General features: G+C 39.5%; 2 protein-coding genes across 2 annotated transcripts; one reads left to right on the top strand and one right to left on the bottom strand.

Moving 5' to 3' along the window:
* The first annotated feature begins 2,117 nt into the window (after nucleotides 1–2,117).
* Nucleotides 2,118–20,794, top strand: LOC104604951 (histone-lysine N-methyltransferase ATXR3-like). Its single transcript, XM_010269532.3, has 20 exons — nucleotides 2,118–2,391; nucleotides 2,624–4,954; nucleotides 5,124–5,180; nucleotides 8,314–9,537; nucleotides 10,051–10,433; nucleotides 10,521–11,087; nucleotides 11,193–11,293; nucleotides 12,101–13,157; nucleotides 13,316–13,387; nucleotides 13,616–13,726; nucleotides 13,829–13,929; nucleotides 16,136–16,235; nucleotides 16,326–16,421; nucleotides 16,696–16,863; nucleotides 16,948–17,073; nucleotides 17,248–17,301; nucleotides 17,482–17,729; nucleotides 17,820–17,928; nucleotides 18,022–18,327; nucleotides 20,362–20,794. Exons 2-20 carry the CDS (start codon nucleotides 2,734–2,736, stop codon nucleotides 20,536–20,538), a joined length of 7,278 nt encoding a protein of 2,425 aa, XP_010267834.2. The 5' UTR covers nucleotides 2,118–2,391; nucleotides 2,624–2,733; the 3' UTR covers nucleotides 20,539–20,794.
* A 1,255-nt stretch (nucleotides 20,795–22,049) lies between these two features.
* On the bottom strand, nucleotides 22,050–26,735 carry OCT4 (organic cation/carnitine transporter4). The gene is made up of 2 exons (XM_010269531.3): nucleotides 26,174–26,735; nucleotides 22,050–23,357 (listed from the first exon to the last, which is right to left on the bottom strand). The coding sequence occupies exons 1-2, from the start codon at nucleotides 26,586–26,588 to the stop codon at nucleotides 22,171–22,173; spliced, it is 1,602 nt and encodes a 533-aa protein (XP_010267833.1). The 5' UTR covers nucleotides 26,589–26,735; the 3' UTR covers nucleotides 22,050–22,170.
* Nucleotides 26,736–26,963: the final 228 nt, after the last annotated feature.

Genomic DNA, 26,963 nt, shown 5'->3' with positions numbered 1-26,963 from the left:
TTTTAAACCTTGCTTTGGATTGGATTGAAGAATTGACACTAAACAAGGGCTAGATGAAGCACATGGTGGTTTGTACAGTGATTGAATGGGAAGGGAAGGGAAGGGAAGGGATGAGAGAGAGAGAGAGAGAGAGAGGTAAAATGAGATCGGATCTCCTGTCCACTGTTGTGGATGCATTCGTGGGAAGAATTACCGCCGCTGGTAGCAGCAGTGAGGGGGGCCCACACAGCAGCTTATCTTGCCACGCCAGCTCTTCTTGCCAACTCGCCAATAGTTTACTTATTCCAGTTCTGTTCTTACTTATCTAGTTATGTTCTTACTTATCTATTAGAGATAGGAACTGAGTTCTGTTAGAAGTAGGAGTTCTGTTCTTATTTATCTAGTTATGTTCTTATCTATTAGAGATAAGAATTGAGTTCTGTTAGAAGTAGGAGTTTGATTTAAAGTTGGATTGTCCTAGCTTAGTCGAATGGAGTAAGGAGTCTCCTCTTGTAATCTCCTATTTAAGGAGCTGTGATTTGGGAATAAAGTATTCAGTTTCCAGTCAAGAGAAGAGTGAGGAGAGTTCTGGTGGTCTCTTGGACAAATCACCCATTCGGTTTTCCACAATAGGGTTTGCACGCAAGGGAAGGTGCAAGGGAAAGCAAGAGGTTCTCCTCGTAGACCGACCTATGACGAGATCCTACACCCGGGCCCATAACACCCACATCTACCCACAACACACTACCCCCCGTGAATTGGGAACATCTCCCCCTACATAATACTATGCAGAGGATGAGATGTTCTCCATGTGTGGCTGCGATAAACGTGGGCAGGAGATCTGGACTCAGGTAAAACACCTACTGATGCGGTTTGGTGGTGGTGCGACTGTGCAAGAGGTTGAACTGTTGAAGATAACCTCTCATTTGTTCAATTATAATTTTATATAATATTAATATATTAATATTTTATAAATACTATTTTATATTAATATTAATATTAAAGATATTTTATAATATTAATATTTGCACATTGATATTAATATTTTGAAGACAAATTAAAAATAACAAATATTAATATTTTATAATATTTTTTTGTAACATTACATTATACAATTTTAATAAATTTTGTTATTATTATTTAAAAAAAACAATACAAAGGGTAAATTTGCAAAATGCATATTTTCAAATGCCAAAAATTTAGATTGCCGAACAACTCCGCTACATTCAGATATATGTAAAAGCAGAAAAGCAAATTTTCTAGATCTCCGACATTTTATCGAACACGAACACCACCATATTGAAGTGATGCAATCCCCATTCCCATAGTTCAGGGGAATTTTTTGGGAGTTTATTCTTATTTATTTAAACATTTGTTGGGCGAACTGTAGTAATCCAACCATGGGCAAGAAACTGGACCAAGCCGGTAGAAAACCAAAGGGAGAGGCGATATGAGCGCAACCGAGATCCCTTTTCCCGCCCTGCCCATATATGCACACACCAGTACAGGCACTAGGCATGCCTTAAAACAATGGAATCTGGCACAGGCACTAACGCACTTACAAGGCAAGGCAGAGACAGAGCAACTTGAACTTTCACCTGTTATGGTTAGACCATCATACTCCGCTCCAACAACTTTGGGCTCCAAACATTACAGAGAATCCCGGGCTCCATCACTTGGTGCGCAAGAAATATATATATACTCTTTGCCTCTCCCTCCATCTCGGAAGAAATCAAGTTGAGTTGAGCGCCCATTAGGTTTCAATTGACCAAAATACCCTTCCAAAGTGAAATAGTATACCATCGAAATTAACCAAAGAAAACGAAATGTCTCTCATAATCCCAAACATATGGTAATTTTGGCGCGGTAACAAACACAAAAGTCATCCGTATCTCACAACACAAATATGTTATGGTAAAGCTAGTAATATACGATTCACCAAGATCGGGCAGCTCGAAACTATTGAGCATTTGCAAATTAGCAACCTCTATGTATGTACGTTGCCTGCCCGCTGACCGTCCGTATGCGGTATGTCCCATTGATCCGTGGTCTAATAATACGTTAACGCCTGACTCTGGAGCCTGGACGGTATTTCTCCTCTCTCGTTCTTCGAATAAATACTAGGTGGGAAAGGTAGAGAGGAAGGAAAAAAAGAGAAGGGAAGAAAAAAAAAAAAATAATAATTATAGACGAAAACTTTCGTTTCCTTGATTGTGAGAGAGCTAAAAAATAACGAGAGAAAGGGAGGGAAGAGAACAGAGGAGATAAACAGGGTGTCAGAGCTTCCTTCTTAGACCTCTCATGGCCTTTTGTCGATCGCGTGTATACATGAGTGTTTCTTCCTAAGTTGTTGCAGTTGAAGTTCCTGAAATCTCTTCACGGATCTGCTGCTCAAGCTCTTCGGTTTTCGTCGTGAGTTTTATTTTAATTTTTTCTTATCGGTTTTGTTTTGTTTTGTTTTCTTTTAATTTGAGATTTGGAACTTCGGTTATGAATTTTCGTGTTTCTTTTTTTCTTCCTTTTCTTTTGTAATTCGAGGTTCTTGTGTAATTTGTGTTCTTTCCGATGTTTCCGGAACCCTACATTGCTTCAGTTAGATTTCCGTGTTGATTTGGTTTATGATTTTATTTTTGGTTCAAATTAGGGTTTCAGTTTGGTGTTTGGATTGATCCGGCCAAAGAATCTGCAGTATGAGCATCGATAGCCCCAAGGAAGGGGAGAATTAGGGTTCTTTTCTGCAGTCCTTGGATTTCCATGGGCGATGGCGGAGTCGCGTGCGTGCCTTTGCAGCATGTTATGGAAAGATTTCCGATTCCAGATACGTTCTGTGGAGGCAATGGTGGTTTCAGCTCCAAGTCATTTCAATTTGCAGAGTCACAGCTTCAGCGAAAGCATGAGAAGAAGATGGAAGTAGAGAAAGAAGAATCCGGTTCAGTCAAAGGGCGCAAAAAAGGCTCGGAGGAGGCCTTGGCTTCTGGGAGAGAGAAGAAAGGGGAAGTAGAAAAGGACGATATTGTTTCAGACAAGCTGCCGAAGGAAGAAATTGAGGAGGGAGAACTGTGTCCATGGAAGGGGTCAAAAGCAGAATTGGAAAATGGTGAGTTTATTCCAGATAAGTTGCCGAAAAGAGAAGTTGAGAAGGGGGAGTTCGTGCCTGATAGATGGAGAAAGGGGGAAGTAGAGAAGGGAGAGTTTGTTCCAGAGAAATGGCGGAAGGGGGAAGTAGAAAAGGGGGAACTTGGCACAGGAAAAGTGCGGAGAGAAGTAGACAAGGGAGAGTCCAATTCGATGAAGTGGAGAAGAGGAGAAGCAGAACGGTCAGACTATAGTTCAGGTAAACCACGGAGAGGTGAACTGGAGAAAGGTGAGTTTATCCCAGAAAAATGGCGAAAAGGAGAAGTCGTGAAGGATGAATTTAGTTCCGGAAGAGGGCGGAAATGGGAAGTAGAGAAAGATGACACTGCCAAGGAGAAGGGCTGGAAATGTCAGCAAGAGCGTACCCCACCTCCTACTAAGTTTTCGGATGAGGATGCTTCTCTGAGAAAAGACTTCACTAGGAGTGGTAGTGAGCGTAGAAGGAGGTCTTCCAGGTGGGACCATGAGAGAGACTCAAGAATCAGTTCGAGAACTATAGACGAGGAACTGAGTTCCTATAAGCATGAAAACACTAATGGAAAGAGCTATGGAAGGGAGTATTCCTCTGGAAGTTGGCTGAAACGGCATGGTACAGACTCAGAGACCGGCACACGGAAATACCATGGAGAATATGGTGATTATTCTGGTTCTAAAAGCAGGAGGATTTCTGAGGACAGTAACAGGTCTGGCCACCCAGAGAAGCAACATTCTCGCAGTTCAGTCGAGAGCTCACATAGGAATTCTTCCTCTTCATTAAGGGTCTCTTCGTCAAGCAGGTATTCTTCTAGGCATCATGATTCCTTTTTGTCTTCTAGGGGAGTGCATGATAGACATTACCGGAGTCGAAGTCCTGGTTATTCCGAGCGGTCCCCACACGATCGGGCCCGACATCATGATCACAGGGACAGAAGTCCAGTCCACTCTGATAGATCTCCACATGATCGGGCCCGTTACCATGATCACAGGAACCGAAGTCCCGCTCATTCTGAGCGGTCCCCACATGACCGAGTGCGCCACCATGACCGCAGGGACCGGACTCCGGGTTACTTGGAACGATCTCCACTTGATCGTGGACGGGCCCATGATCACCGGGAAACCAGTCGAAAGAGTGAAGGACATCATAGTCGATATGGAAGCCAAGCACAGCAAGAAAAGCTTGGCCAGGTGGATTCTGTTGGAAAAGATTCCCATAGGCATTCCTCAAGTAAACAACCACAGGACAGCAGTTCACACGGTGGTGGTGGTTCTGTTGAGAAAAATGTCAATGATCAGACTCACAAGGAAGAACAATTGCAAAATCCAAATACTGATGCCAACGAACAACCTCCTCAAGTTGATGGAGGTCCAGAAGAGCTGCTCTCCATGGAAGAAGACATGGATATATGTGACACACCGCCACATGTTCCTCTCATGGCTGATTCCAACCCAGGAAAATGGTTTTACCTCGATCATCTTGGTATTGAACAAGGTCCTTCTAAGTTATCTGACCTTAAGAGGCTTGTTGCTGAAGGGGTTCTTCTGTCAGATCATTTAATAAAGCACTCTGAGAGTGACCGGTGGATGACAGTTGAAAATGCTGCTTCTCCATTGGTGCCTATGAACTTCTCATCAATTGTTTCAGATTCTATTACTAAGCTTGTAAGCCCCCCTGAAGCTCCTGGAAATGTATTGGAAGATGGTGGTGATGCTGGGCAATCTTTCTATCAATATGGGCAGGAACGACCCGCCAGTAGTATAGTTGCATCCGAGCCTTTAGAAGATCTCCACATTGATGAAAGGGTTGGGGCATTGTTAAGGGGTTATACTGTTATTCCTGGAAGGGAACTTGAGACTATAGGAGGTATGCTCTTCTTTTCTTGTTTTATTTCCCTTTCCCATTTTTCTTGCTTTCCTGAATCATTCTTTATGTTTTATTTATCAAAAAAAAATCATTCTTTATGTTTTGTCATTTTTGATTTATGGTTGAGTATCTTGATTCTATATATTTCTCCACTTCTTTTGGTTTGCAGAAATTTTACAGACAACCTTTGAGCACACGGATTGGGAGAAATGGGGTAGCCATGAAGGTACATCTTATTTTGCATTGGGTTTTATTTTATTAATTTTATTTCTCTGGGTTTGCCTTTACTCATATGAACTACTTTAGATTGATCCAAAAAATGGAAAAAGAATAGGGTGAGAGAGAGAGCGAGAGAGAGTTTAGTCATTGTGCTGTTCTTTTCTATTTGACTGTTTCTATCACTGGGTAAATAACTAACTTTCAAATTGCAATATAGTGTTATATGATGACTGTTCTAGCACTGCATTGTACAAAGTTTATCAATAATGTTATCACATTTTTTTGTTGATTCAGTTTTTCTATTTTGTAATTTGTTATGGCTGTGGCCCACATAGAGAGGGTTGAATATGTATATGTCTGTATATGTAACTTGATTTGTTTTCTTTACTTGAATGAAAATTGTCAATATTTGATTACTTGATAATGACTTTATTATATTGGAGTTACCACAAACTTAAGGGCATTTTGAGACCTGATGAGTGGGGAAACATGAATTTCATGCCTCCTACATACTTAAAGCTTTGGACAGATTATTCTGATAAATCTTATTGCACACCTTCACTAATATCTGACTGCAGGATTCTTCACTCTGAGTAATCAAGTACCTTTCTAAAACTTAACATTTTGCTAAATCTTGTAGTATAATGTGAATAGTATGATGTAAAATGGTACTACAAACAAATTGAGGGCATGCTGGGTGGTTGGTTAGTCTCATCAAGTCTAGCCTATGGGATCTCTTAAATAGGAATAAATTCACCTGGCATGAGGGGACCAGTAAATAAGGTGGCATTTCATAGCTTCTGATTTTGGCGGTTCAAGATAAGGTGTTTTGAAATCAGCTTCAAAGGGTGTTTGTAAGATCTCATATTGGTGTTGTTTTCAGAACAGTTTTGTGGAAACATATTTGCCAGTACCTGTTTTCAGCATGCCAGTTTTAGTTTTATACTTAATTGACTGTCTTTACAAATATCAGGTGCTTGTTCTACATCAATTTGTTGATGATAGTGGTTTCTATAATAACAGAAATCATTATCTTATGATTACAGAAGTTGACCAAATTGCGAAACCTGAGAAAGTTGTTACATTGCTATTTTCTTTATAAGAAGAGGTAGCAACCATGTTTTATGCAATTTTTGCTGATATGGCCCCTTCAGTGCTATTGCCAAATACTACCCAAGTGGCCAGAGTGAGGTTTGAAAGTTAGAGGAGAACCATAACAGTGCCAAGCTTTTGAATCTAGTGCCCCAGACTGTCTCTGATTGATGTGGTTGGGGTGGGGGAAAATATTATTGCCATCTAACTAACATAAATAGAACTTTTGATTGAATGACAGAAACGATGGTGCTTAAATCTTGTCTAGGCAACACATGACTAGACCTGTTCATGGGCTGGGATTGGGCTTAGCTTTTGCCAAAATTTGAATTGACCCAGCCCAAAGCCCAAGCCAGAAGCAATGTAAAATTTGCATGGGCTGAGCCTGAAGCTGGGCCTGTGAACAGGTCTACACATGACCTCTGTAGTGCCCTAGGTAATAGAAAAATTAATTTATGTAATAATTTTGGATAATGATACCAAGACTATTTAATGGCCTTTATACTATACCAAGACTATGTAATGTGCTACATAATAAGAGATATCGAGCATTCTACTATGTAAAGCAGTTTACCATACCATGAAGGCACATAAGCAATTGTTGCAGTAACATGGAAATTTAAGTATCAAAGAAAACCTTACAACTCTAAGCTTAACTATTATAGTTTGTGGCTTTGTTCCTATGAAATACCAAGCTGATTATCTTACCTTTTAGCCTCTTATAGTTTTTATTATTATACATAACACTTTTAATTCATTAAACTTTAATAACCAACCAACTTGGTCCTAGACCTCGACTGACTGATGCTGTGAAAGTGATTTGGGTGCACTGCCCATAAAGGGTACAATATATTTCAAGGAAGTCTACTAGCATAATGCTTATGTATGTATACAAGATCAAAGAAGAGCGCACCTAATTGCTTGCACAAGAATGATCATATGATTTTTTTTTTTTTTTGATAATTGTCATATGATTAAAATTTTCATATGATATTCAACCATATACTTTGTTTTTGGTTCTAGGAAATCTTTTAGGTAGCCAGATGGTACCATCCAATGGCACAATGGCATTTCACAAATAAACATGTCTTCAGGAAATATTCAATATATATTAGAGTCTACAAACAGAACCTGGAGATAATTTTGAGAGAGAAATAAGATCAAATTTAGTTGTTTTTTTTTTTAATCAGGGTGGGATTATATTTGTAGGTGGAATTGGGGGACCGATATCACAAGTCTCTATGTTAACCTTTTGGATCCATTTTGTCAGCAGATCATAATGAGCAAGGAGCATACTCCTTATCGAAAATAATTTTTTCTTTTCTGCTCTTTCCTTATTTTCCTAGTAGAGGGTACTAAATTGAATTCTGAAGAATTGAGTGTGTGGAATTCAATTACAAATCTACTCTCCAACTTTTTTTTTTTTTTTGAGAAAAGTTGACCAAATCTACTCTCCAATCTAAACACAGCCTTTCATGACAATTGAATGAGAAAGTCAAGAATAACAAAGGGGTTAAGGTAAGTGGCATATCTTTAGATTGAGTAAACAAGTAAGTTGAAATTTATGCAGCTTTCCAGAATTTGTTTTGTGGCCACAGATTTTAGTGCTTTGGCTGTCAATTTTCTATTCAATGCATTAATTGCTGGAATGGAAACTAGTGTAATGGATCAGGGCACTAATCTGGATCTCACTGAACCTTTTTTCCCCTTTCTGGCCAGCAACTTCTAGTTCATTATGACAGGGTCTGCCTTCAACCGGCCTCAACCCCAGCTGGTCTTTTAGAATTAGCTGTCTGGGTGTTACAAAGAAGCTATTTCTAAGCATGCTCAAATGATAAAAGCTAAATTTTAGAAGATGGTCTAGCTTTAGTGTAACATCATGCAGTGTGAATTGTGAAGTTCTACTATTATGTTATCAATTTTGTTTTTACCTATCAGTGCATCCCTTACAACTGTCATTCCTATACAAGTTTTCAAGGATCAGTTAACAATTATTTTCTACTCCAGTTTGTATCAGACGATGAATAATTTCTTGTATGAACATGCAGGTTTTACAAGGTTCCGACCTGGCACTGGGGAGACATTTGGATATCGAAGAGATGAGGAATTTGGGAGATCTTTTGATGCTATATCAAAAGAAGTTGCAGAAACTAGGTTGGCTGCACCTCATGATAAGGATTACGCCTTTGGAAGTGGTGATCCCATTGACTGGTTTTCTGTGCGGTGGTCCTGCAAGGGTGGTGATTGGAAGAGGAATGATGAAGCTTCCCAAGATAGATCATCAAAAAAGAAACTTGTCCTAAATGATGGTTTTCCACTTTGCCAGATGCCAAAATCTGGGTATGAGGACCCTCGGTGGCATAGGAAAGATGAGTTATACTTTCCTTCTCGCAGCAGAAGACTTGATTTACCCACCTGGGCATTTACCTGTCCAGATGAGAGGAATGATTGCAATGGTGTAAGCCGGTCAGTTCAAGCCAAGCCTCTAGTTGCTAGAGGAGCGAAGGGGATTATGCTAAAAGTTATCAGGATAAATGCTTGTGTTGTCAAGGACCATGGTTCATTTATCTCTGAAACTCGCATAAGAGTTAGAGGAAGTGATCGGCATTCTTCAAGATCTATTCGTTCTTTATCTGGAAGTAGTGACGGCAAGAATTCATCATTGGATGGTGCTTCTCGATCCAAAAGGATTGAGCATGACTTGCCAGGTTTGCAGAAGTGCATAATACCCATAAACACTCCAAAAGACCGTGTCTGCACAGTAGATGAGCTACAGTTGCATTTGGGTGATTGGTATTACCTTGATGGTGCTGGCTATGAACATGGACCGTCATCGTTTTTGGAGCTGCAAGCTTTGCTTGATAAAGGTGCTATTATGAATTATACCAGTATTTTCAGGAAGGTGGATAATGTCTGGGTTCCTGTTACATCTAATTCACAAGTATCTAATGTTGCTTTGCATAGCCAAGAAGGAAAAGTAGGAACAAATGACGAATCATCTGGAGCTAATCCTTTTCAATCAGAGATTGCATCACAAGATGTGAGCAACATATCAATCAGTTCATTTCACAGCTTGCACCCACAATTCATTGGTTACACTCGGGGCAAGTTGCATGAGTTGGTAATGAAGTCTTACAAGAGCCGGGAATTTGCTGCTGCTATAAATGAGGTCTTGGATCCATGGATTACTGCCAAGCAGCCAAAGAAGGAGTTGGACAAACACCCTTTGACTTCGGTTACAATGAAAGGTTATGCCTCACTCCGAAGATCAGGTATGAAAGTCCTTTGTATTTCTGGATTGTTTTCCTCTCTCTTTCTCTCTCTCTCTCTAGCAAGTATTAATGTGAAGATGGTTGGAAAGAAAGGCTGCCTTTTGGTGCCTCGTCTATGGAATACATACAGGGGAAGAGAACGTTCATCAATAGTTATCTGTCCAAGGGATGCCTTCTGCCAAAATTTAACCCAACTACTTGATCTTGACATCTAATCTTATCCCATTCTCTTGGAGGGTCATGTTATCTAGATTAATTTGGGTGGTTTTATCATTATATGAGTAAATCAATAACCTGTAAGCTCTCCCATTAGAAGTTTGGAACATATTTCAGGCTGAAGTCAAATTTTGCAGGCATGAATCATGATAGGATCCTATTCTCCAGTCCTGATGATTAATCTTTTGTGGCACCGCATTATATTCTGTTGATTTTTTTTTGTTGGTATTTTTTTTCATCTGTTTTATCTCATACTTTCCATTTGTTTTTATGGTTTTTTTTTTTTAAATACTACAGATGATGATGGTAAAGACAGCATTCGTGTCAGTAAAAGAGCTCGGCTGCTGATTGATGAGATTGAAGAAGAATGTGAAATGGAAGAAGACCTACTTACAAGTCAGAAGGATGATTATTCATTCGAGGAATTATGTGGTGATGCTACTTTTGATGAAGAAAATACTGCAAGCCCTGAAACTGGGGAGAGCTGGGGTTTGCTAAGTAGAAAAGTACTGGCTCGGGTTTTCCATTTTCTGAGGGCTGATATGAAGGCCCTTGCATTCTCCGCTGCTACTTGTAAGTGCTGGAACACTGTAGTCAAGTTTTACAAGGGTATCTCGAAAAAAGTTGACTTATCATCCATAGGCCCCAACTGCACTGACTCCATGTTCCAGAACATCATGGTAGGCTTTTCCTTTCTCTAGTAATATTGGTTATTAATCAATTGACAGTTTCCCTTATGCAAATATATCTATTTGTTTGGCTTGCAGAATGGTTATAACAAAGAAAAGATAGTGTCTATTGTCTTACTTGGTTGCACAAACATTAGTGCTGAGAAACTTGAAGAAGTTCTTCATTTGTTTCCTTGTATATCTAAAATAGATATTAGAGGTTGCAGTCAGTTTAGAGATTTGACAGAGAAGTTTCAGAATGTGAAATGGATCAAAAACCGTACTCATGACACCAAGATCTTTGAAGAATCTCATTCAAAGATGAGGAGCCTCAGACAAATAACTGAGAAAAGTTCCTCAGTTTCTAAACCTTTTAAGGCTACAAGTAGTCAACTGAATGATTTTAGTGAGCCTGGAGATCCTTTTGATCATGGTTCTAGCTTGGATAGAAGAGACTTAATGAACCAATCGTTCCGACAGAGTTCTTACAGGCGTGCAAAATTACTCGATGCCAGAAAGTCCTCAGCTCTCCTATCAAGGGATGCCCATATGAGGCATTTACTCCGCAAGAAATGTGAAAATGGCTATAAGAGGATGGAGGAATTCCTTGCAGTTAGTCTGAAGGACATCATGAAGGAGAACACCTTTGATTTCTTTGTGCCTAAGGTTTGACCACTTTCTGTTCGTGCAAATAAACTGTGCCAGCTCTGGGCTTGAAATTTCTAAGTTCTGATTTATCACTTGTATTCTTTTGTCATTTCAATGCATCAGGTTGCAGAAATTGAAGATAGGATGAAGAATGGTTATTACATAGGTCATGGCTTAAGCTCTGTCAAGGAGGATATCAGTCGGATGTGCCGGGATGCAATAAAGTAAGCTTGCTTGCCACTTGCTGCATTTGATTCTTTTTGCATTACATAAGATTTAAAGGCACTTTAAGATTCAAGAGGCAAGGTCTTCCAAAACTCAGGCTTTCGGGTTAAGTGGAGTTGCAGAAAAATCACTAGATACTCCTTTTGGGTTTGTCTATACGTTTTTGGGATATATTTTATCACATTCGATACACACACAATTCACAATTTTATAAATGTGTGCTAAGTTCTGTTGTTCAGCTTTATCATTGACATGTTTCTAATTTCAAATTTTTATCCATAACTGTGAATATCTGTGTTCATTAAGAGTGAATCAAATATTGAAAGAAGGCCAAAGTCTCACACTAAAAGACAGAGATTGGGGCAGCCCAAGGGCTCTGTAGAAATGTACAATAGCAAAAAGTGGTCTGTCTCAGTTTGTTAGGGAAAAAAATTCCCAACAAAGCTCATTCCTTACCACTCTGCTAAGCTGAGAGCTATAACTTTGGCTGAGCTGGGAGCCCAAATACCCAATGGAATGAAGAGTCAAAGCTGAGTTCTAAAGATCTTGCCTCTTGAAGCTGATAGGATAGTCTCCATGCACCTGAAGTAGGATTCTTGTCTGTCATCTCACTCCAAACTAATAGGATGAATGACTTGTCTTTCTGTTGCCTATGAATTGTTTATCGAATATGCTGCTAGCTTTTGCTCTTGCTTTTTATTTACTATTTCATGCTGCAACCATCTGCTAGCTTTTGCTCTTGCTTTATATTTACTATTCCATGCTGCAACCATTTTTTGGTAATTTTATATTTTGTACCAATTCAGAGCAAAAACTCGAGGTGATGCTGGAGATATGAATCATATTATCATGTTATTTATCCAACTTGTCACAAGTTTGGAAAACAACTCCAAGTCCTCCCATGAAAGAGATGAAATTATGAGGACATTGAAAGATGGATCATCTTCAGGGTTTTTTTCATCAGCCTCCAAGTATAAAAAGAAACAGAGTAAGATGGTGAGTGAGAGGAAACACATGAATAGGAGTAATGGCTCATCCTATGTCAATGGTGGTACAGATAACGGGGATTTTGCAACTGATCATGAAATTAGAAGGCGCTTATCCAAATTGAATAGGAGAGCTCTAGATTCAGAAAGTGACACTTCTGATGAACCTGACAATTCTTCTGATGAGGCTAAGAATGGTGGTGAAAGTACTGCCTCAGATACAGAAAGTGACTTAGATTTCCGGTCAGAGGGTGTACCTGGAGATTTAAGAGGAGAAGGATATTTTACAGCTGAGGAGAACTTTGATTCAATGAGTGAAGATCGTGAGTGGGGTGCTCGTATGACGAAAGAAAGCCTCGTTCCTCCTGTTACTCGGAAGTATGAAGTCATTGATCAATATGTTATTGTAGCAGATAAGGAGGAAGTAAAACGGAAGATGTGCGTTTCTTTACCTGATGATTATGCAGAGAAGCTTAATGCACAAAATGGCATGGATGAGTCAGATATGGAAATTCCTGAAGTGAAGGAATACAGACCTAGAAAACAGCTGGGAGATGAGGTCCTAGAGCAGGAAGTCTATGGTATAGATCCTTATACTCACAATCTTCTCCTTGACTCAATGCCTGAAGAATTGGATTGGTCACTTCAGGAGAAGCATTTGTTTATTGAAGATGTGCTTCTACGAACACTTAATAAACAAGTTAGATCTTTCACTGGTTCTGGAAATGCTCCTATGTTGTATCCATTGAAGACTGTTCTTGAAGAGATAAAAACGAATGCTGAACAAGGCGGTGATGCATGCATTCTGAAAATGTGTCTTGGCATCTTGAAGGCTATTGACAGTCGACCTGAAGACAATTATGTTGCATACAGAAAGGTATATTTTTACTTTGTTACTCTATATTTTCTGATGTAAATATCACCTGGTCTATGCCTTTTTTCTAAGATGGATGGTTTTGCAGCCTTGACTTCTACTGAAACTTTTTTGTTTTTCTACTGTTGCTTTTGCTACCTGTCTATTAACGTGGCAATCAGGGGCTTGGAGTTGTTTGCAACAAAGAAGGCGGTTTTGCTGAAGATGATTTTGTTGTGGAGTTTCTGGGGGAGGTATGATTTTCTGCTTTCCTTTACAAAGTTATGCTGTAATGCTTATTTATTCTCTGTTTTCAACTAGTCTGTGCGGTACAAAATGCATGGCTATTTCCTAATTGTTTCTATGCTTATTCTTGTTGTGGAGTTTCTGTCTCCTAATTATTTCTATCAACATGACTGGGTCCTTCAAAGATTTATTTTTGATCTCAAGCTTCTTTTGCATTGTATTTTCAATGTTTTTAGGTTTATCCAGCATGGAAATGGTTTGAGAAGCAGGATGGGATTAGGTCTTTGCAAAAAAACAATAAAGATCCAGCTCCAGAGTTTTACAACATATATCTTGAGAGGCCAAAGGTGTGCAACTTCTTTTTCTTTTTGATTTATATTATGGGTTCCTTACTCCTTTTCTCCTTTTCTCCTTTTCCATATTGATCTGATATATTTTCCCGCCTACAGGGTGATCGTGATGGGTATGATTTAGTTGTTGTTGATGCCATGCACAAAGCAAACTATGCAAGTCGGATTTGTCATTCATGTCGACCTAATTGTGAAGCAAAGTAAGTGGTTCCACTTTTGTTTTGCATAGGCAGCAAGTATTTTTGCTTTAACTCATTTTCCATTGCTGCTTCTTTGATGTGTGAACTTTCCTTTAAAATATCTTGGTTTCCATGTTGGGAAAAAGGAAAGTGGGAGAATGATGACTGTGTTTTGTAGTTTTATTTGTTGCAGATTTTAGTGAAATCAGTAGAAAATAAATATAACAGCAATCAAATCAGTACGGTAGTTAGTACCCCTATCATTTTGGAGGGGTTATGTTAGTTAGTACCCAGACATGCCTGTTCCCAATATTATATACCTTTGTAGAGTAGAAACCCAATGCAAAGCACTCAGCTACTTCATTGGTTGATCTTCTAATCTGCCTGAGTGAGGATACAAAGAGAAGGCTAGAGATCTTTCCTGGAATGACTGCAAATCCATGTCCCCTGGTCACCATCCACCATACTCCATATCCTAGGTTTGGCTGAATCTCAGATTTTGAGAAAGTGCAAGGAACTCAGCTTGGATTTAATCGTCAGACTAAGAAAATGCAATGAAGATCTGAAATCATTTATTAACAGCGGACAGTAAAAAAATATAAGAAAAACTTGTAATAGGAGAACATTAAATTGCTACTTGCTAGATAGTGATCTCCTGTGCCCCCCTCCCCGTGCAAGCATATTACTGACTGGAAAGTAGGCATAACTAGCACCCAAGTCAATATCAAATAAATAGTAAATGGATGCCCCAAAAGGAATGCTGACTTCGAATGCTTTATTCTCCTAAAGCTATTAGATAAGTAGTTCATTTTAATTAATTAATTGCCATTTGTTGCTGCAATTATGGCAAAAGAAAATGAAGTTTCTAGCCTTTTTCATACGAATGCTATACCTAATTCTGGTTGAAGTGGATATTGGGAACAAAGAAAATGTTTTTTGAGAACAGGTAAAGTAAAAATATCATTAAAGTAAGAAAACATGTACAACAAGATGCTGTACACAGGAATTTACATCACACTGCCCAAGCAGCCCTATACCCTACAAAAAAGGTTAACATAATAAAAAAGAGAACTGAAATTTCTATCTATAAGCACCTTGTTTACAGAAAGCCAAAAAAAATTTTGCCCACTATTTTCTGAAAAAATTGAATCTGAAGAACTTTTAAGCTTGAAGATTCTTGCATTTCTCTTCTGCCAGATGCATCAAAAAACTGCTGCAGGAGTCAGATTCCATGCCAATCTTCCTTTCTTGGATAGCCCCCCTATATACCAGCCTTTCACAAAATCAGTTATTGATTCTGGACAGCAGCCTTTCACCTCAAAAAGATTCCAGACTTTAGACCAAATCTCAAAAGAAAATCTACAATGTAGCAGCAAGTGATTCACAGACTCCTCATGCTCCTCACAGAGAACACAGTTAGTGGATTTCAACTGCATACCCTTTCTCACCAAATTCTCCCTGGTTAAGATTTTATTCAAGTAGGCAGTCCACACGAAGGACACCTTTGTGGGCACCTATTTGCACCAAACAATCTTGACAGGAATTTTCTGCTCCTCCGATCTGGATAAATAATTGCAGGACTTAAACTGAAACATTTCCAGAATTGTCCCAAACCCATAATCTCATCTAAATGAAAGTCATGTATTATAATTTAGTTACTATCTCATCTAACATCTCCATGAGACTTTTTTTTTTGAAAAAGGTAAGGCAAAACTTTATTAAAATTAAAAGGAAAGTGTACAAGCGGTACACGACAGAAGGAAACTATGCTATCTCTTGGAGTACTGGCTCATGATCATTAACCGCAATGCCCTTGGAGCACAGCCTAACATCTCCATGAGAATTAGTTTCATGTAACCGCAATGCTCATGATCATTACGCTGCATGGATCAACTATGCTATCTCTTGGAGCATGGGCTTGCAAATTGATTAGGCTGCCTTTGAATTGTCATGGAGGAGCAACTTTTTTGTCATATTTAATTGGGTCCTACTGAAATCTAGACTCAAGTGGGTTCTATGTATCAAAAAATGTTTTTCTGGCAATGTGTTGCAAACAAACTTTTTTTTTTTTAATTTTCCCCTTTTTGCTCTAAAAACAATTATTGTTATGGTTTTCTAAAGTCATAATGATCTGATTATGTGCATTGATATCCTGGTGCTTTAGGATTAATTTTAATTTGCAATGATTTCTGAAGTGTATACTCATCTATCCACTTCATGGCAACAGGGTTACAGCTGTAGACGGTCAATACCAGATTGGAATTTATACTTTAAGACCTATTGCATATGGTGAGGAGATAACATTTGATTATAATTCTGTCACAGAGGTATGTTCTGACCGTGGGTCTGTCTCTATTATGTCTTGGGAGGAGTATTCTTTAATTCCTATTGATTGGTACCTCTTATTTTTGCTTCAGAGCAAGGAAGAGTATGAAGCATCAGTTTGTTTGTGTGGTAGCCAAGTATGCAGGGGAAGTTATTTGAATCTTACTGGTGAAGGGGCTTTTCAAAAGGTAGAAAATAGAAATTTAATCGTTTGGTTTGCCCTTATTCATCATTTTTCTTTTTATTTGAATCTTACTGGTGATTTTTCTTTTTTCTTTTTATCATTTTTTTTTTTAATTTTGTGAGGTCAGGGTGGTGTTTGTCCTGATTTGACATGCTGGCTTTTTTTTCTTGCTTTTCTTTCTGTATCATCTCAGCTAATTGACTATAGTTGGACATCATTCAAGCAAAGTTCCTTGTCACATTATATAGCCGCTGCTCACCAGATTTTGATGTTTACAGGTACTAAAGGAGTGCCATGGTATGTTAGATCGGCATAAGTTGATGCTAGAAGCTTGTGAATTGACTTCCGTATCTGAGGAGGATTATATTGACTTGGGAAGGGCTGGTCTAGGCACCTGCTTGCTTGCTGGGTTACCTGGTTGGCTTATTGCATATTCAGCCCGTCTGGTATGTTGTTACCTTATAATTTGTCACAGAATTGATGCTTCTCTGGTTTGTTTCTGAATATACTTTATACAAATTTGAATGAAGGTGAGGTTTATAAATTTTGAAAGAACAAAGCTTCCTGAGGAGATTCTAAGGCATAACTTGGAAGAGAAGAGGAAATTTTTCCAAGATATTTCTGAAGAAGTTGAGAAAAATGAAGCTGAGATTCAGGTGACTGTTGGTTATAGATATGTTTATATCATATCATTCATTGCATGTTTGCAGACTCTGCACATTGTTTTGTTATGTGATGCATGGGTGGACATAAGCTTATGAATGTTATGCTTGTGGGTTGATGAATGATTGTATAATAACTTGTGTCTTATCTCTTTTTGCATGATACAGGCTGAAGGGGTCTATAACCAGAGGCTTCAGAATTTGGCTCTTACTCTTGATAAGGTGCTTACCTTAATCTTTTTACTTAAGAGGGAGGTTCTCTCTCTCTCTCTCTCTCCCTCTCCCCCCCACCCCACCCCAATGTTTGTCTCTTTCAATGTGATCTGAATTTTATTGATATGATTAAGTTATTAAATTCTGGGATCAATTTGGCCTTCTTCTGAATGTAATTCATATTAATAGGTAAGGTATGTAATGAGAAGTGTATTTGGTGACCCAAATAAAGCTCCACCCCCACTGGAGAAGCTTAGTCCTGAAGCAGTAGTTTCAGTCCTATGGAAAGGGGAAGGATCATTTGTTGAAGAGTTAGTCCAGTGCATGGCTCCTCATATGGAAGAGGGCTTGCTGAATGACTTAAAAGAGAAGATTCGAGAGCATGACCCTTCTGGATCTGAAGATCTCCGGAGAGAACTGCAGAAATCTTTATTATGGTAAGCAATGTGGTTTACTGTCTCTTACAGCTGATGTTTATAATGATTTTATGATTGTCACTCATTACCCCACCCCCCTTCTTTTACAAGGTTGAGGGATGAAGTCCGAAGTCTTCCATGTACATACAAGTGTCGGCATGATGCAGCTGCTGATTTGATCCACCTTTATGCTTATACAAAATATTTTTTTAGAGTTCGGGTTAGTTGAAATTTCGTAGCAGTGTTCTCCTGTATTTGATTAATCTGGAGGCGATTTTCTTTGCTTTGACTAAAAAGAGTTCTTCACATGCAGGCATACAGGACTGTAACTTCTCCTCCTGTATACATTAGTCCTCTAGACTTGGGCCCCAAGTATACTGATAAGTTGGGGTCAGGTTTCCAGGAGTATTGCAAGACATATGGTGAAAATTATTGTTTGGGGCAGTTGATTTATTGGCATAACCAAGCTAATGCTGATCCAGATTGCAGCCTAGGGAGGGCGAGAAGGGGTTGTTTGTTGTTGCCTGATATTGCCTCCTTCTATGCCAAGGTTCAGAAGCCATCACATCGTCAACGTGTCTATGGCCCAAGAACCCTCAGATTTATGCTTGCAAGAATGGTAAGTACCTGTCAATCTTTTTACCGCATTTCTTTGCATCTTACTTTTTACTGAGTATCTTGAGGTCTGCACTTAGCGAAAAATTCCAACCTAAACGTGGGATGCCAACTGGTATCATTTGGATAAAATATGGGTTGATCAGGTACAGAACGGGTCTATTAGACTAGACCTGCTCCAGATACAAATGACCTGGGAAGATAGAAACTGTACACTAGTATAAATGGTTAGTTGGAACCTGATGTGATGAGCTAGATAGGATCCATCTGTTTCTCATGCACCTATCTACATTTGTCAACTATAAGCCCAATATCCTCTTGCCAGATGGAAAGTTGCTGTGGACCCTTGCCTATTTTCTCCATTTTTACATTTAACTACAAACTTGCACATGTAAAGAGGATTAATGGTGAATTTCCCCAATGAATGTGCAAAGCTTGTTTAATTTCTCTTCTTTCAACTGCCCAACAAAAAAGTCAAGGATCATGTGGAGATGTGTGAGAGCTGCTGTTTGCTGGACTATATGGGAAGAAAGAAACTCAAGGATTTTTTCAGAAAAGGAGAGAAGCTTGGAAACTATGCTAGAAGTGATCCATATAAGGGCAATACATTGGTTGAAAACAATGGACTTGTTCACAGATTATTCAATGGATGATATGTTAAGAAATTGGAAAGAAATTGCAAGTTCTGCCTCAATTAAGAAGACCTCGAATCCCACCTGGAACCCTCCACCTCTTGGTTTTATCAAACTAAATTTTGATGGCAGCAGCATGGGGAATCCAAGGCCTTTGGGTATTGGGGGGGGGGTGCTAAGAGATGAGAAAGGGAATATAATAGCCATGTTCTCTAGCCCAATTGGAGTGGGAGACTCTTTGAGGGCTGAGGTGTTAGCAGCTTTGGAAGGGGTACAATGGGCTTAAGACCTGAATGTCCAGAAACTGATTATAGAAGGAGATTCTGAGATTGTAGTGAACTGGCTAAAAGAAGACACCTCTAAGCTTTGGAGCTACAACAATGAAAAGAGAAATTTCAAATGGCTGATCAAGAACATGGAAGTTCAGTGTACTTGGGTAAAGAGAAATGCAAACTCCTTTGCTGATGGATTAACTAGGCAAGGGGTGAATAGGGATTCTGGTTTCTGGGCTCAGTTGTAATTGTTCTTTTCCTTTTGGGTGCCTGCCCACCCTCTTGGGGAGTTAAGATACTTCAGTTCCTCTACTCTGTAAGCTTATTCCTATTTGTTATTGATTCAAAAACAAAAAAAAAAAAACTTTTTGGGCTTGCCACCTCATCTATCTTGTGGCCAAAGAGAGCCTCCAATGCAAGCTTTGAAGAAGTGGAGTCTTCCCTTTGGCTGTCATGTCAAATATTTGGTAGCAATAGAGATCACTATTGTTGAGAGATGGATGGGATGTCGGGTCTGTACTCTCTGTGCCTTGTTGTATATACCTTGGTGTGCCATATTAGAGGGATCAAGACATCAACGAGGAACCCACTTAATAGACCAACTGCACCAAAACTTGTCTCGAAAAGATAACCCTGACCATTTTCTATTGTTTACACTGATTCAATAGATCTTAAGAAAGCTCCAAAATAGCATACAGATCATGTGGTTGATAATATTTACTTATAAGAAAACACTTGGCCATTTCACCTTTTAATAATTTGCTAACAGGAATACTATACACAGGATGTCTTTTTGTATATGAGATGATAGTTGTGCATCTTTTTTGTTTTGAATTAATACAATACTAATGCCATATTTCAGAAAAGAAAAAAGAATCCATTGATAAGAAAATATGTCAAAAAAGTATCTAAGCCTTTGATCATTGAAGTATTTGGAGCGGCGGGTCATTCTGTGTCACTTGCCTACATCTCTCTTTGGGATTGAAAGACAGTTGGCGAAGTTGGATGTAGCCAGCCGTGTAGGCTGGGAATGCAGTGATACTGTCTGGTTTGCAGCATTGTTAAATATTTTGATATTTGTTTCCAAGGAAGGCAAGTATAGGTTTCTCATTAAAGTTATGTTCATTCCAACAGGAGAAACAGCCTCAGAGACCGTGGCCGAAGGATCGAATATGGTCATTTAAGAGCACCCCAAATGTTTTTGGCAGTCCAATGCTGGATGCAGTTCTTAAGGAATCTCCGCTGGACAGGGAGATGGTGCATTGGCTGAAGAACAGACCACCCGTGTTCCAAGCCATGTGGGACGACTGAGCTATACTGAGTAGGAGCAGTGGAATTATTAACCAACCTATTTTGTTTTGGAATGATTATTCCATTTTAATTTCACAGCTACCCCTTTTAATGTGGGAGCTATGATCATTCCTTGTGCTCCTTTCGCCCTCCATTCCTATGTACAGTTCAATTATCCTTTTGTAATTTGTATTCATTATTTCAGTGGTAGAGCATTGGTTCTTTTCTATTGTCAAAAAAAATGAAAAGAAAAAGAAAGGTAAAGGTTTCGTTTCAATCTGTCTTACAGTATTAATGGTCCAATTGCAAACTTACATTGTTACATTTTTCAACTAGGAAAGCATTCTATGCGATGGCATTTTCTATTTTCACTGGGCAAATTATTTGGAAAATATGTACGTGTGACCGGACTTCGAAGTGGGTTCTGTTAGTCAATGAACGTAATGTAACTTTTCATTCAGATCTCGGCACGGTGACAAGGACAGGTGTGGTGTGGGGCGCCGATACGAATTCCTCGTGAGTTCAGATTGGCACCTCGTGAACAAGTTCACACTTCACATTGGTGCCCCACAACACCCCACTGGGCGCTGATGTGATCTCTCCACGAGCGCTTCCACATGCACATCTCAACATGTATGGGGAAAGAGGGAGAGAATCAGAGAGGGCTGGGAGGGGAGGGTTATCTCAGTTGGGCTGGTTTTTCGGTGAGCTTCCAAGATATGATATGTACTCCTTGATCTTCTTTGCGTTCTGCTCCGACCGAGTGAGGGAAAGAGAGAGAGAGAGAGAAACAGAGTTGAGACAGAGAGGGTTATTTCAACTAGGCTGGTTTTCCGGTGAGCTCCTGAGATACGAAGAGGGTAAGTGAAGAGGGAGAGGGGGCGAAGGAAGAATATCACCGCCACTCTTGGAAGTTGCAGTGGTGGCGACGATTTTTGTAGATCCAAAAACATAGGTGAAGGGGGGAGGAAGAAAAACAGAGGGAAAAGAGAGCTTTGTTGTTCGAACTGAACACCATCAGTTAGAGAACTCTTGATTTCCCGGTGCATATCTGTTCAGGTGCATCCTTCGTAATTCCGCCCTCCCCTGTTCCACTGTCCAGTAGCGGCGCAATCACTCTCTCTCTTTGACCAAGGAGGTTTTAGTCAATTGTCACAGTTTGTCAATTACCTAAATAGTAAGAATAGTTTAAAAAATTTGTCGATTTTATATTTACGCAAGAATGGGAATAAATTACATTACAAAATTCTTACCATAGGCCACTTGCTGCATCATAACATTTCCCCAATGTGCGTTAGCCGGGCCACTGTGCTCATTTATCCTTTTCCTTCAACTTGCTAGATCTACAGAACTGGATATGTTCATAGACAGAAGGGAAGAGTTGTTACATTTTACATGGCTGGCCAAAGTTTGCGAAAGCAATTCGACTTCTTAGTCAACGCCTACTTTGTACAATTGTACTCTCAGCATCAATTCCTCATTGTTGTGTTTGTGTAGTACGTCATTTAAGGTGAAAAGAAAACAGAAATGCATTTGGAAGAACCAAATCGATCAAAACTTAATAATTTGCTCATCCTAGACGCGCATAAAATCACAAAATCAGCCTGCAGCAGGGCCTAGCCTGATTTCTCACTGGTATACATATGTAAAAGTTCAAACACCTATCCTTCCGTCTTCCATTCCGGCCAAGGTGTCATACAACGGCTGGTTCAGAGTCTCAGGCAGATAGAATGCAAGCAGAGCCCCGAGAGTTCCACATGCTCCGAAGACTGCAAATGGCAATCCCCCACCCAAAACCACCACCAAAGGTGCCAGTATCGCTCCCATCTGCGCAGCCTGTGTCGCACACCCCAGTGCTGCATTCCTAACCACAGTCGGAAACAGCTCAGCTGTGTATATGAACAACAAGTTGTAGGTCCCGGCCATCCCAAATATCCCCAAGATCCCACACACCATCCTTACCACCTTCCCTACTCCGTAGTTCCTCACGACGCCCCCCGCCCAGCAAAACACTCCGCTAAACAACATCGTCCCAATCGCCAGTGGTTTCCTTCCAAACCTGTCCAACAGAATTGCGGTTATCAGGAATGCTGGCATCTCCGCAACGGCGTTGAGGAGCACGCTGAGGTAGAGATTAGTTTTCAGGTTGACGACGTTCAAGCTGAGTCCGTAGTATACAACAGAACACACGAAGTTGATGGCTATGGTTAGGAATAGGCGCACACGGGTGAGGGGTGATCGGATGACATCAAGTAGGGATCCTGTTGCAACAGCCTCTTTCACTGTCACTGCCTGCTTGCAGTTCTTTTGCGTGTCGTTTGAGACATTGGCGCCGGCGTTCATGAGCTCATCGTCCAGGGCCAGGCGAACCCCGTCGGGTAGCTGTTTTCCATTGGATTCAGCAATGCTACTCATGATCTTCATGGCATGGTCCACCTTGCCTCGAACAAGATACCAGCGAGGTGACTCAGAGATGAAGGGGATCACTGCAACTAGGTAGAGGATAGAGGGGACGGAGGATGCAACATAGAGAGCGCGCCACGACTGGAAGATATATGCTATCCCGGAAAGTAGAGCAATTCCGGACGAGAAGAAGTAGAAAGTGGACATTCCGGCAAAGCCGCGCTTGGTAGGGCCGATAGGTTCAGTGGCGAGGACGAAGGCACAGAGACCCACACCACCCGTGCTGAAGCCAGTGAGGAAACGAAGAACGACGTAGACCCAGTAAGCTGGGGACAGGGCCGTTAAGCAACCAAAAACAGCGTTCATGATGCAAACCACCATTAGAGAGCCTTTCCTCCCGAGGAAAGAATCCGAGAGATGGCCAAATATTCCAGCACCTGAAAAGGGAAACGCCCAACATACATGGATTAGTCCTGATCCTCTGCTGCACCCTTGTAAGTTGTAACACGTACGCTAGTTAATTTCGAGCTAGCAATCTGATTCTTACAGTACAAAATACAGACTGTTGGTTGAGCTGTAATTAATGCAAAAGAAGAAAAAAAGGTTGGTTGTAGACTGGTAGCTAGGTAGAGACAGCATTTTCTGATTCATCATTCATCAATGGACGAACGTCCAACAGGAGAGCACATCTGTTGCATGCAACCCCCCAATGAATGAACAGATGTCTGGAGGTCGAAAGATTCCAATCAATATTCAAAATTTCAAGTGCCAATTGACAACTAACTGGTTCACAAGACACAAGCATTGATGACTCCATCCCCTTAATTTTTTATTGATGACTTATGATTGTTATTTGTTAATTACAATACCATATTTTAAAAATTATCATATTAATTGTTATATCTAATTATGTTATTTAAATCATGTTGAGATTCTTATATTAAAATACTTCAGAAATAGTAAACTAGAAGCATTTTTAAATTTTAATCGAAAGAAACCCTTTAAAAACAACTTTCTATCCTCAAGGCACAGTGAGCTGTAAGCTTAAAAGATTATAAAAAAAATTAAGTCGAACTAATAAATGATAAAAAAAACCCAAGATTTCCAAATTATTCAAATGATAAATAGTAATTTATAGAGATATTAGAAACTAAGAATCAAATCAGTATATAAGATGATACGATTTGGTACATATTAAAGAAATGATTGGGAATAAATATGTAAAATAAAACCATACAAACTTCAAGCACATGGGGATAGAAAATATACATGTAGCACATAAATGATGTAGAATTAAAACACTTAAATAATAAACATATACAAATTGAATTAACATTATATAAGAAAAATAAACAAAAAACAAAAAAAGAAAACCTTGTGCATTTGTGTAAGTCTAAAATTCAACAATGTAGAGGACATTAGGACTAACATGTGGCTTGAAGAGTGAGATCGCCTATTGCTTATGGGCATTCTTTAACAAAAGTCTACATGAAAAATTCAATAAAAAGGAAAAGAAGGGGTTAAGCCTCAAAACAATACTCTAAACGCTTAAGCCTGGAGGATAGATAATATCTCTGTGTCTCACTTTAACACATATGCCTCATCATCTCTCTTCCTGTAGGCTGTAGCTAGTTCCTGCTCTATCATTCCTGTAGCAATCCTGCTCTATCAACTATTACTATCCATCCATGATGCAAAATGTAATGTAGTCATCAATGTAAGACCGGAGTGGCACAAACATCCCACCTAAATAACAATAAGGGCATGCATATAGGACACTAATAAAGAATTATTAAAGAGCAAGCAAAAGCACTCAGTTGAAACTGAATTCAACTTTATAATCTTACCAAATAATAATAATAAAAAAAAAATTCTTTGAATCCACGGAACTGTTCTAGAATTTGCCGTTCCATAAGAAAACGAAATTTCATATTTATCTTCATTTGTCTTCCTTTCATGATCATCATAATTTTATAAGGGTAAAGATCGAGCAAGACGACAAAATGATGAAACACAAGTACATAACAATACTGAGAAGAGAGACGGACAGACAAATTATCCTAGCATAGTTCGCGTGCCCCAACCCATCTTCTCCATGCTTTCTTAGTTTTTGCTGTCATATTTGCTTTATTCACTTTTATTTCCTCCATTATTTTTCTGCACAGTATCAAGCTGATCTAATCGCAATTAAATTCAATATCTTGCTAACCTAATCTCAATTAAACATAATATCTTCTTCCCAACTTTCAAGTTTCAATCTCCATTAATTGCTCTATAATAAATATATTCTTTATTTGTTTCTAAGTGATAATGCATGATAATAACCAAATGGTAGTAGGGGAATTCATGCACTGTGTCAATCTATCACTTAAACTGTAATTACATCGTTCTAAGAAATTATTAATTTTAAGGTTGCAAAATCACCAATTTCTCCCAAAATGGGTATTTAAACTGACATATCAATTTCTCAAAGTTTTTTTTTTTTTTTTTTAGATTTTCCCCACCTCACAAATTTTCTTCTGTTTGACACAGTACAAAGGGGCTACTGTATGGGGGGGGGGGGGGGGGGGGTTTGAAAAATAAAATAAAAAATTATGAAATGGGATAAAATCATAAAAGTGAAGTTATCTCTTTGAAAAAAGTGAAGCACATGATTAACATGGACAAATCACTTCCGTGTCAAGAATGACTTTGAAAATAGCCCAGGTTGAGAATGTCCTCTAGATTTATATGAAAATCAAAAGAAACAATTACCTATAGATATGCGAGTTCTAATATCTCATATGATGTAGCAAGATGAGAAACTGTAATCCATGAACTGATTCTTCTTACCAAACACCCCCTTTATGTGCTACAATCTAGTGACAACAACCATTACTTCTCAGGTCTCAGGGAACCTCTGAAACAGTAACATGACGATGATGATAAATAAATACAATACAGACAAAGGAGCGGAGTCCAAATCTGCTACACAACACTAACTTGCGAGTTGCGATCCCCCCAAAAGAAGGATGAAGTCTTATTTTTAATGATGGTTTTGCTGCTAAATATTAATTAAAAAGTTAAACAGACACCTACACTACAACTGTTTAGATTCTTAAGACTAGCTAGGCCTCCTTGGTTGGAAATTGGAGTGATTAGATGAAAGATATAAGAAAAAAAGGAACAAAAAAGATAAACAGAGAGAAGTGGACAAAAGCTTAAGACTTAAGAGGGATTGATTGAATGGAGTGGAGTGGACGATGAATCTTACCAACCATACAGCCGGCGAAGAAAGTCGACTGTGCCAGTCCAACCATATACTTTTTTCCACAGATGAGACCCCACTCCGACACCGTAGAGCTCCTTGATCCGCCGATCCACTCCCACGAACCCGGTTTCAACCCACAGACGTTCTGTGCCGACGAACAACCGGGATCGGGAAGAGTCCCCGTGCAGTGCCAAGCCGGTTCCCAGTCCGCGAAGATCATGACCATGGTGTGAAAAGCTTCCAGGGCCCATGCCAAGCTCGTGAGAACGAAGTGTCTCAATTGCCAGCGTCCGAACTCTCCACAGTATTTCTGAAGCATATCGTCGACACCCATCTTTTCATAGTATCCGGCGGATTTCCTTTGGGGAGGAAGAAGCGCCGAGGTGAGCCCATCGGGATTGAGAGAAGATGCCGGCATCTTTCTTTGTATGGGCTTTCAGGAAGCTGGGAGATGGATGATCAGGTTGACTGGCTGAGTGGTTGCGAGTTATGGAACCTTGGGAAGAGGGAGGCGTCGATGCAGATGGATATCCTTGCATGCCTCTCGCCTCTTTTATATATATGGAGAGATCGATGAATATCCTCATTAAATCCCAACTCCTAATAAAAAACGAAGTTGCCAAAGAAAAAATAAAAACCTCGAATAAAAAGTTAAAAACAAAGCACAAGAACACTAGGAGAGGGACTCGCGGTAAAGTGTGGGGAGGAAAATAAAAAGGGTAAATAAAACCATAAAAGAAGGGAAGAGCCAGAGCTGTCTATGATCTATCCCTTGATCCCTTCCCACTTAATG

This window comes from Nelumbo nucifera, chromosome 1 (assembly GCF_055504915.1).
Source record: "Nelumbo nucifera cultivar China Antique chromosome 1, China Antique-T2T, whole genome shotgun sequence".
NCBI lineage: Eukaryota > Viridiplantae > Streptophyta > Magnoliopsida > Proteales > Nelumbonaceae > Nelumbo > Nelumbo nucifera.
This window is presented reverse-complemented; position numbering and strand designations above follow the sequence as displayed.

Coding starts and splice junctions, on each gene's coding strand:
- OCT4 (XM_010269531.3), bottom strand. CDS start 26,588: ATGCCGGCATCTTCTCTCAATCCCGATGGGCTCACCTCGGCGCTTCTT. Junction 23,358..26,173: donor CTTCGCCGGCTGTATGGTTG/GTAAGATTCATC, acceptor TTCCCTTTTCAG/GTGCTGGAATATTTGGCCAT.
- LOC104604951 (XM_010269532.3), top strand. CDS start 2,734: ATGGGCGATGGCGGAGTCGCGTGCGTGCCTTTGCAGCATGTTATGGAA. Junction 16,236..16,325: donor ATTATAATTCTGTCACAGAG/GTATGTTCTGAC, acceptor TTTTTGCTTCAG/AGCAAGGAAGAGTATGAAGC. Junction 16,864..16,947: donor TTGCATATTCAGCCCGTCTG/GTATGTTGTTAC, acceptor ATTTGAATGAAG/GTGAGGTTTATAAATTTTGA.